This window comes from Esox lucius, chromosome 15 (assembly GCF_011004845.1).
Source record: "Esox lucius isolate fEsoLuc1 chromosome 15, fEsoLuc1.pri, whole genome shotgun sequence".
Classification (NCBI taxonomy): Eukaryota; Metazoa; Chordata; class Actinopteri; order Esociformes; family Esocidae; genus Esox; species Esox lucius.
The window spans coordinates 8,721,080-8,732,129 of record NC_047583.1 but is presented as its reverse complement, the minus strand read 5'-3'; the positions used below and the strand labels follow the sequence as shown (position 1 = coordinate 8,732,129).

At 43.3% G+C, this 11,050-nt stretch overlaps 1 protein-coding gene across 1 annotated transcript; it reads right to left on the bottom strand.

The window, feature by feature from the left end:
• Nucleotides 1-4,727: 4,727 nt before the first annotated feature.
• LOC105015723 (saccharopine dehydrogenase-like oxidoreductase) lies at nt 4,728-11,027 on the bottom strand. The gene is made up of 12 exons (XM_010879072.5): nt 10,546-11,027; nt 8,587-8,699; nt 8,069-8,149; nt 7,670-7,799; nt 7,525-7,574; nt 7,307-7,437; nt 7,109-7,226; nt 6,330-6,449; nt 6,186-6,242; nt 5,969-6,080; nt 5,755-5,836; nt 4,728-5,631 (listed from the first exon to the last, which is right to left on the bottom strand). The coding sequence occupies exons 1-12, from the start codon at nt 10,742-10,744 to the stop codon at nt 5,541-5,543; spliced, it is 1,284 nt and encodes a 427-aa protein (XP_010877374.3). The 5' UTR covers nt 10,745-11,027; the 3' UTR covers nt 4,728-5,540.
• Between the last annotated feature and the right edge of the window lie 23 nt (nt 11,028-11,050).

Below are 11,050 nucleotides of genomic sequence, written 5' to 3'. Positions count from 1 at the left end.
TGACATTAACACATCACAGTCCTTATGTCTACATCAGCACTGACATCCAATATGAAAACTCTGTAAGATAGGCACATACTGTACATATTGGCTTATCATACTACAGGCCTGGGTCTCACTAGGGGCGTATTGTTGAACCTTGAGCTTGCACAAACATATTAGGTGAAGAGGAAAATGAAAACCAAGTAGAGTAATAATATGTTCAGCACTAGCCAGTTTAAGATCACGTAAGTCAGAGAGTGATTAGTCTGGGAAGAAATAACTGATTAGATGACAGAGCACCAGTACAAAGTACAGTTTTGTGTAGAATTCTCCCTCTACCATTTACAAGACTACATTTTAAACAATTACTCCACTTTTGTCTAAATATGCTTCATATTTTCTTCTAAACAGAGTGTAGATAAAATGTAAAATTATTCTCGCATTTTAAGTGATATAACTATGTGCCTCTAGTTTAGCAGAACTGTGAAGTGCCTCCACTGTGGCACCAAAGTGACAAATCAAAAGGGAACCTAATCTAATGCACATAACCTTCATTCCCTGAGGGTTATGTACCTTGTTTCCTCTGTCTGGGAACAACAGATATATATATATATATATATATATAACCTAAGTTTTGAATGTACCTTTAATTTGTGTATATACACTCTTTTCACAGTCAGAGCAGGAGTAAGGTCTGTCTCCTGTATGTACCCACACTTAAACCTAGAGATGCCAGCACAGGAATTGTGAAGAGGGGACACTCCTTTTGGTTTCCCATCAGCCACACCCTTAAACCCCCAAAGATGCAAGAACAGTTATCTTGAAATTTTATTTAAGTTCAAGAAAGAAAGTGATGGGCAAATTATTTTTTACATACATTTCAAAAACAACAAAATATTTATTTAGTATTAGCACTTGTATTGAATTGTTGAGGCAATTAAAATTAATGGTTATGAATTAATTAATATGCCATTAAATGCAAAGGTATACAGGGAATTGTATTGTTGTCTGTATGTCCTGTCTATTGTGTTATTTGAAAGCATATCTATAAAATAAACCAACATTAACTCTATTTGGGAATTAGCATTGGTTAGCCTTCCATATTTGAGTATAGTATGACATGAGTATGACTAACATTTGTAGCAACAAAGGGCTCCTTGCATGTGCCACCGAACCCCTGCAAGAATACTTTGGCCCACCTGTCATTAAGTCTTCCAAAGTTCTCCAATATAACCCTGCTACTCTACTCCCCCCATATACTAAAAACAATGCTCTATACTCCATACCTAATGGATACCTGGGCTTATTTTTCTTTTCTTACCCTAGGCGTCTTAGGAATAGAGAGCTCAATGTCACTTTAGGTCTACATGTGACCGCTAAATGATAAATTCCATTTGTTCCACCAGGTGGCAACATAACAAAATCGGTGCATGGTGACTGGCAAAGTCCTTTTTCGTCTGTAACAGTTAATTGGTGATGACTAAATTGGTGACAACGATCCTAACTTTAACATATATTGCCCAGCTATAAAAATAGGAACGCTTACAAGTACGCAGCAAGGATCGATTTTACAGTTCTGTCGCTATGGCGCTGTGGCAACACCTACCTGGAGTGGGTGTTGCCACAGTTCCACAGCTAGCTTGAAAAAACCCCAGTGGTTCACTACAGGATCACATCATGGCCCTGTTATCATGACTTGTAATGCACTTACATTGATGAGTGTGGAATCTCAGACAGGGACATGATGTTCATTAAGTACTCGGTTGAAATTAAGGACACTGAAAAATGACTGGTTAAATGACATCAGATGATCCATACAGGAGAGAAGAGGCACGGCTACTTTAACCGTGGAAAGAGTTTTATTACTAGAAGTGAGTTTGTTGTTCACAGTCACATATACACTGGAGAAAAACCTTTCCACTCTTCTGACTGTAACAAGGAATTTGGTGATCGGTATTCCTTTGTATTTCATCAGCAATGCACACAGGAGAAAAACTTTGTCACTGTCCTGACTGTGCAAAACCATTCACTCAGTCCAGTAATTTTAGGTTAAATACTGGTGATAAACCCCACAGATGCACTGACTTTGGGAATACATTGTCATCCGTCTAAGCATTACAATTACATCAAAGGTTACACGCTGGAGAGAAGCCATACCACTGCTCCAATTGTGGAAAGAGTTTGCCCACATTTCAGGTTTGAGATCACATAAAAAAGTACACACCTGTGAGGAGCTACATCATTGCTCTGAGTGCGATGTGGCTGTCTGCATTAATTACGTTAGTAAATCCCCAGAGCATTCATACTGGTAACAAACCAGTAACAAACCGGTAACAAACCCTGCCTTGTGTGAGGGGAGGGATTCTCTCAAGATGCAAATTAAAAAAATTGCCAGATAGTTCATAATAAAGAGAAGCCATACACCTTCCCTGACTTCAGCATGTTGTGTTATTTTTCATCGTTTGCAACACACAGGAGTAAAGCCCTACCACTGCACTCATTGTGGGAATAGTTTCTATTATGCTTCAGCATGAAAGTTGCATCATACAAAAGACCCAGAGATAACAGCACATTTGAGAGATCATAGGGAATACTTGAAACATTCAAGGTTAGTAAGTCAGTTAACAGTATCAAAGGCTACATGTTAGCTCATTCCATTCGTACCAATAGCACGTAGCTGTTATTATCTTCAAAAAGTAAAATATTGCTCTCCGTGTAGTTTGGTTCCACATAATTGTCATAGATTGTTTTTAAATGTATAGTTGTTTTGATTGCCTATTTCGAAACATACAATTAGATTTTGTGTTATTGTGTCGATGCAACCCAAACCATGTAAATAAAGATTACCAATGCATTTTCTTCATTTTATCAGGTACTGTAGGGGTCCTTGCAGACCCTCAGTCTAATGGCACTGCTGTGTAAATAACTTTTAATGCTATGGAATAGATTGTACAGGCTATATTACACAGACATATAGTACATACACTTGAATGTTATTTGCATGCATTTTTATAGTCATCCATGTGGTCAGAATATTGGGATTTATTCCAGGATATTATTACATATTACACAAGCCAGCTGTCAAGTTACATGACACTTATTTTTAAGTGGGCGGTGTGAATACTGAATGTTCTTAAATAAATCAACCCAATGTGATAAAACGTTTAATCTGAACTTTTTTTTAAAATTGCTTCTGCACTGTCTTTTCCCCCTAATTTCGTGGTACCAGTGGACTTGGGACATCAATGTCGAAATATGTATCTTCCTAAGCACATCCAGTGCTTTTGTTACACTGTTCACTACACCAGGAAATCTAGACTGACATCTTTACAACCCCCATTCTCCAGCTTTTATACCTCAAATTGAGTTCACAGCCACCCAAGCCTGCACAAGGAGTCGGTAAGAGTAAAGCCGGTATTGATGACAGTAAGGACATAACTAACAGGATCATCGATGACGTTCCATACAAATCCAGTCAGACTTTTCACTGAGAAAGAAAGACACAATCACACACGCATATATATGTGCATGCCTGGAACAAACACACAGTAGAAAAGAAGCGTTTTTACTCTGCAAGCCTTGTGGAGTTATGTCAAAGAGTTAGTTTGTTTTTCTCTGGAGCAAGACCAGACGGACTGAACTCTCTATCACTGAGATGGAACTGGCCCAGAAACCACAGCACCCTTCAGACCCAAGGAGCTACAACCAGTAAGTGTAATGGCGTTAAGAACACACCGTAAGCTCCCTCCACAGTCACCTCCACACGTCGCCGATGGTACCCTTTTGTATAGCTCAGACGCTGTCAAAGAGGCCGGGCCCTTGCGTTGAACGGCAGAGGATTGTGGGTTTGCTTCCATTGTGGGGCTGAGGGAAGAAATGTCAGAGGAGAAACCTCAACTATCAGAACCAGCAAGCTGACATTTGTTACTTAAGGACGTGTCCTGTTTGGTTTGCTTAAATCCACTAGTTAACCACTTGGCTGTCAGGGAGGCACCTGGAGACACAGGAAACACAGAGGGGCTGGGATTTTTCTAAAGTTCCTGCTATGCAGCGATGTTTTGCACCAAATAAAATCCTGGTTATGGTCACTAGAGGAAGACCCACAACAGTTTTCAGTTTGATTCATTTCTCATTGTTTTCTCATGGACCATCCCTCCCTGTCTGGTACAGGGTTTAGCCTCTTCATATACATGCACGGCCCTGTGTAGATTCCATATCGGCTGTCGTCCTTTTCTGTTCTCCGCAGCCAATGGTGAACACCCACCTCCTCTCCCTGCATTACCACACATCACTATGCGTGCAATGTGGGGGTGAGAATAAACCTTTCCCCTTCTGACACCCAGAGATCCTCCCAGAGATCCTGACAGAGATCCATTTTTCTTGTCTAGGAAGAAGCTTAATCTGCTTCGGCAACACTGGCCACTAAAAAAATATATTGAATGACTGTAAAACAGATTTACATTTAGCCAGAAGCATGTTTTATTAAAATGTATTGTCAGAACAAAAATACCTGGAAGACGGATAGGACTCAAAAGCCACGTCCAGAAACATTCCACGGCGCTTACCAACATTGTACTTAAACGCTAACCGGACACTATTAGGTACCCCTATGTATTGGGTAGGATCCCCAATAAAGTGTGTGGTGAGTGTACAGTAGAGATCAAGCAACTGTAGGTAGCCCTCCCCAGTTCCCTCTTCCTGGTCAGACCAGGCCCTCTGATAAATTGAAGACTCAAACACAAGGCTTTCCAGTAGTGTTGGTTTTATTATGTCCAGAAGAAACCCTCAGAGGCAAACAGTACCAGAACACAAAAGATCAGTGAAATCAAGACACCAAAAAATCATGAGGGTTCACTGCACCTTTCTGTGAGTGTGATGCATTTCATACAAGCAGCAAACTCTACTTTGTCAATCTCAACAATGCCATTTCTCAGCACATTCAAAGCAGATGCTAAAAAAAATATATTTGTTTACTGGAATACAGCACAAAATGGTAAATAAAGGAATTTCTAAAACAGTTGATAAACTATAGATTCTCTTGAAACAGAATAGGTTTCAGATTGTGCTTGGAAATAAAACCGGAATCGATGAGAATAAGGACATAACTAACAGGAGCATCAATGACGTACCATAAAAATCCAGTCAGGCTTTCCACTGAGAAAGACACACACACACACACACACACACACGCATATATATGTGCATGCATGAAACAAACACACAGTAGAGAAGAGGCATTTCTACTCTGCAAGCCTTGCGGAGTTAGTCAAAGCCAAGGTGCCATTATCTGACAATAAGTTAACAGCCCCCTCAAGTGCTTTATGGTCTCAGTCGGGAAAAGCAGGTCAGTATCAGGAAATGCTGCAAAGGTGGCAGGAAGACAATTTTTCTATAAGAATACTGATTTTAAACACTAACCTTAGACCTAATCACAATTGAGCTAATTTGCTCGTTGCTGATATAGCATATTTACACTTTGCAGAATGACCATCTAGCGGAACCAGCAATGGAGTACTGATGACCTTTAGTAAGGGTCAGGGGCCACATGAGGTCAAGCACTAGATGACAGAGAACTGGACGCCATGCTTGTTGAGGCGCTCGACCAGCGTGGTTCTGGCAAACGTTGCCCCTGGAGTGTACACACCACCCCTAAAGAGAGAGGGACAGAGAGGTGGACGGCGAACGGGGCAGAGGGACAGAAAATGCATCCGATCAAATAAAACACCTGCATGCACTCTGCATTCATGTGTATCCTAGTGTGTGTGCGCTCACTTTTTTGGGAGGGCGGTGGGTTCATTCAGGATGGTGATGGCAGCCTGTACCATGGTGATGGGCGTGGCCACATAGCCGGCCTCTGAAACAGGGACATAAGCATTACGTCAATATCAGCAGGATAAGTGGAGAACTTGTAATATAGTAATATACTTGCTCAAGGGTTTGTATGGAGCAGAGCTTAGGCGCTGGGAGGGGGCGAGCATATGAGCACCTGGTCCTTGGACTAGCGTGCGGATCTTAGAGTTGGGCGGCCCCTGGCTGGGGTCCTGTCCCTCAGTGTAGCCCTCCCCATGGAACGCAAACTGGAAGGATGAACCCTCCATCTGAGTGACACGCAAACACAACCATTCACTCAGCAGAAGGACACGCGTGGATACGTCTCAAACGACGTGAATCCCAGATACCTACTCCCTTGTCTTAAAGTGTACCTGCTTTCTGCTGGGTCCATCCTTGGAGAAATAACCAAAGGAGAAAAACTCTGGATACTAAAGACAGAAGAGAAAGAGGTTCATTCTTCAGATCGGACGCATGTGTGCATCTAATAAAGTGTGTCCGTCGGTGTCCTAGTTCACCTTGATCAGCAGGTTACGTCCAAAGCTAAATTTGACCAGGAGCCAGAACATCACCCCGACAATGAGCATCTTGGCAACGTTGGCCGCCCCACCCACTCCTGCATACGCACCATACTGGACCTGGGGTCACAGGGGTCACAAATGGTAGAAGTCTCACACTCTGGCCATGTGATTACAAATGTGAACCGAAATAAGCTACACATTTATAAAATGTACTCAATTATCCCAAGTAATGACGGTCAAGCTCTGATGTCCCATACAAGTACAGAAAACAGCCAGTAGGACATATTCAGTTATAGATGTTAGGCAGAACGTTACTGGGACGGATCAGGCACCTCTCACTTTGTCACTGTTATGTTCCAAAACCTTTGCCAGGAACTGCTATGACTCATAGCATGAGAATTTTTCTCAAGGTCAGTAATGTACAAGATTTCAAAAATGCACTTAAGATTCAAGTTGCCTGCTCGTCATTCTTCTAACACCTTAGAAAAAACTACTTGAAAATGGAAATGTCCTTATATATAAAATACACATCCCTTTTGTAAAACCTGGGGTATGGGCGTAGGCTGGTGGCCATGATATTTGGCAGGCTCAGTCAGGTTCACTGTGATCTCCAGACTGCAGGACAGCCTAAGAGTGAAGCTAGGCAGCTGGCTATGTGGCAGAGTGGTACTTTCTGTACCGGCGAGGATCTATGTACTGATAATCTTAACATGTTTGGATCCGACACAAAATAATCTGCGGATTTCCAAAAAGTATTTTCAGTATGTGTAACCTACAGGCGTTTCCTGGTAATCCTCATGAAGGAAGCGCTGAGTTCTCTTCACCACCGAGGGGTCGGCTCCCATGAAAGGGACTGCATACTGCTGAACCTCGCTACTGTAGAACAGGGCACTCCTACAGGCACACCGTAGAGTTATTTCCATGGCAACTATGCAGCGATCTCCCCACACACAGACACACACCGCTTTCCGCACCTGCGTTTGATCTTTGAACCGACCACAGGGAGAGGGTTGTGTCCAAACTTCTTCCTGAGGTTTCTTAGCTTCTCGCTGTCGGCAAAACCATAGATGGCCGACTGCCACGTACCATCATGGATAGAAGCACCCTAAGACAGACAAAGACAGCTGAGTATTAATCGACAATTAAAAAACAGATTCTAAAATGTAGGGTTTATGGGTAAGTACAGTCTTACCTCAGGTCCTGCGCTGGCTGTCAGGAAGCTCTCTACAGCAGTGAGAGTCCCTGTGACAAGAAAAACAGACTGTGACAAAAACACTGACACACCTTTTCAGTAGGGAACATCAACAGCTGAAGTAATCTCAGGGAGAGACACACACCTTTGAACTGGTCCCTGGTGTAGATGACGCCGAGGTCTGCCGGAATGGAGTCAAAGCCACAAGACCCCACAATGTACAATCCTTTATCAGCTGCCTGGCTGTCGTAGTTCAACTGCATGCTCTCCAGGAACTACAGAAAAACATGACAGACAGAGAGAGCGGCCCAAGTGGTAGAGCATTTTTTTGAATGTATATTACGGAGTGAACAGACATGGTTAAGGGCCAGCGGTAATAAAGAATAAAGCATGAACCAATAAGCAGCATGGCATCCAGAAGGTCTCCCATTTCACCAAGCATTGTGTTGCAATTCTGCTTCCACCTAGCAAGTCCTGTCAGGTCTACAGTTGTGATGGACCGTAGGGTCAGGTTCAATGTATTGGCACTGTGTTGTCTGCTTACCTGGGGTTCTCCACAGATGTCAATGCAGTGGGCACCGTTCTCTACACATGCCTTCACCACTGGCTCACCCCAGAACCTGTACTACACACACACACACACACACACACACACACACACACACACACACACACACACACACACACACACACACTTAACATCTAAAATGTGCACTAATGAACACAAACACTGCGGTAGCGTGTATAATGAGTTAACATCATTCAGAAAGGACATTTTTAAGATTTCATGTGGGATCACTGATGGACCGTTCCATCTGTGTGTTTGCAGTGACCTACAGTACAAAGTGCACTGACGGTTGCCACTATCACCCGGGAATCAGTTGCACAAGCTGCAAGAGCTCACTGTGATCAGGCCACAATCGGCGGCCCAATGAGCTGGGGTGAGGTGATACTCGAAGCTCTGCAGCCTAGCACAATGGCAAAGTCTGCACAGCAATTCCTCGATATGTGAGACTTTGTGTGTCTACCGTAGAGTATTGCATCTCCACATTCTGTACTTACTGGCCCCACACAGTTGAGAACAATCACAGCCTGTTTGCACATGGCTGCCAGGGAGTCAGGCTCACCCACGTCAGCCACGAGGACCTCCACCGCTGCCCTCAGCTCCGGCTTGCCTGTCACGCACACAGCAAGGGACTGTTATTTCACCTTCACACGGCGCTGGTCAGACTAAGATATATTGTACGATATGGACCTGGTTTAAGAACAGCGCAGTGGCCTGTAATGCGAAAATGCCCCCCCCCCCCCCGGTCAGAATGACATTCCGTTAGCTATTAGCATCCATCGCTATATCAATGGTACGATGGCCTAACGCGCAACACTTTGGAATCATTACGGTCTTTTGTTTCCACTGTCTTGAGTCTAGGCCAAACAGAGAATGTATGGCTAAACTTTGTCATCTTTTTTATTCTGGCTCAGTAAAGCACCTTCAGCAGCACGGTCTACTGTACTGTTTCACCATTCCTGGTCCTGGGGACCCAAAGGAGTTGCACGTTTTTGTTTTTGCCCTAGCACTCACACACCGGTTGCAAATGTTGCCCTACCACTCACACACTTGATTGACATAATCAACCGATCATCAAGTCTTTCATTTGAATCAGGCGCATGAGTGCTAGGGCAAAGACAAAAATGTGTCCCAGGGACCAGGATAGGGAAACAGTGGTCTACCTTATAAAGCTCCTCTGGTGCTGCTTAGCATTAGCCTCTCATATAACTTCATATGTGATATGTTGCACAGGAATAGCATGACCAAAGATGAGTTGCTGTAAATCAGGCACATATTAAAATGCTGTGCCACACACTAAACATTTGTTGACCATTACAGAGGAAGATACTGCCTGATAAAAATGTAAATGATGGGAGGAAAGACACAGTGTCAGTAGACGGATGAACAACCAAGCTATTATGCAGTCACAGTGTAGACAAATGAGTTGCCTGAACTATGACCCGAATAGGAGATATAGGAACACAGCCGGGCTGAGGTAGAGGGCTCACACTGAGGACAACAGGCAGCCATTGTTAGTTTTGGGTGGTGAGCTTTCTGGCACCCAGGGCTGCCGAGGCATCACCCAAATAGCCTGGCAGCTGTATGACTCAGACCATTTCCCACTGGCCCTCGGCACGGCCATCAGCAGACTCCATCAACAACATCATCATCATCTAACTATAGAAGTAGAATATGTTATTATTTGTCCCGTTATCAAAACCAAACTGTAGATTATCTGTGAACTGACACATTTTGCCATACAAGTGATGACAACTGTTTCTGAAATGTCTACCTGACCACGGCACAGTACCCACTGAGTGGCCAGCCAGGAAGCCATTTCACTGTTGGGGTATTTTCCATCAGCTGTTGGCAGGGGTTGGAGCCATGTATTTAGAACATGGCTCTAGTGACAGCTATCCCAGGAGGGCAGGACGAACAAAGAACTGCTCCATTCTGCCTGATCCCTACCTCATCAGCACCTATCCCTTTCCTGGCAAGCCACTCATTAATCTAAAACAAATACTGATCCAAGGTCGAATGTATTGTATATTTGTGTAGAGCAACTTAAGTGTCAGGCAACTGGTCAAACAGCATTTACTTCATTGACAGATGTTCTTCATTTCGATACACTTTTTGTTTCGTTGTAAGCCTATGGTACCGTGCAATCCTTGGACAAATTACTTGGTTTGTTAGATGGTAACTGGTAGTGACTCGCCTCTAATTAGATCAGACGAGATTACTGGTTGGCTGGCACGAGAAAAACAAATGCAGACAAAATGTGTGACTACAACAGCAAGCTGTGTCAAGACAACTTTCTTGAATCCCCTTGTGAAATCAGATTTGCATTCACAATACCGTCTGTCAACTAGACCGAAGTCACAGATCCTTCTGGCAAGGCATGTTATATACAATTAAATGGGAACCATAAACGACATGCTGCTAGCCAGAATCAATAAATGCAGTACTGTACGTACCAAGGACTCCAGCAGCTTGCTCTAGAACTTTTTCCAATTTTGGTCTGCTTCTCCCGGCCACAGCCCATTTCAGCGTCCCATTTGGCCCCTCTGACATGGTCCTGGCCAACTCTTCAACCACGAATTGCCCAGTAAAACCCGAAGCACCAAAAATTATAATGTGGTAGGGTCTGCTAGAAGAGGTTTGCACCTTCGCCATAGTTACAACTGTTCAGAGACACAGGCAGTGTCGATAAGAGGGTGTTGAAATCGTTGTGGGATGAGGGATGCGAGGAACGTGTTTTTGTTCGAACAGAATTATCACTTCCGTAGTCTGACGATGGTGAGTCCTGCACTTTGACCGCTCAAATCACGATTAAAAACCAAACATCGCTAAACATAGTCTTTATTTCAGCTATGGCCCTAGTCTGTATGAACATATTATATTGATGTCAGTTAAAAATGCTGCTAAAGTAAATGTTTTAATTTGATCTCATTTACACATTAAAATATAGGACCAATTAAA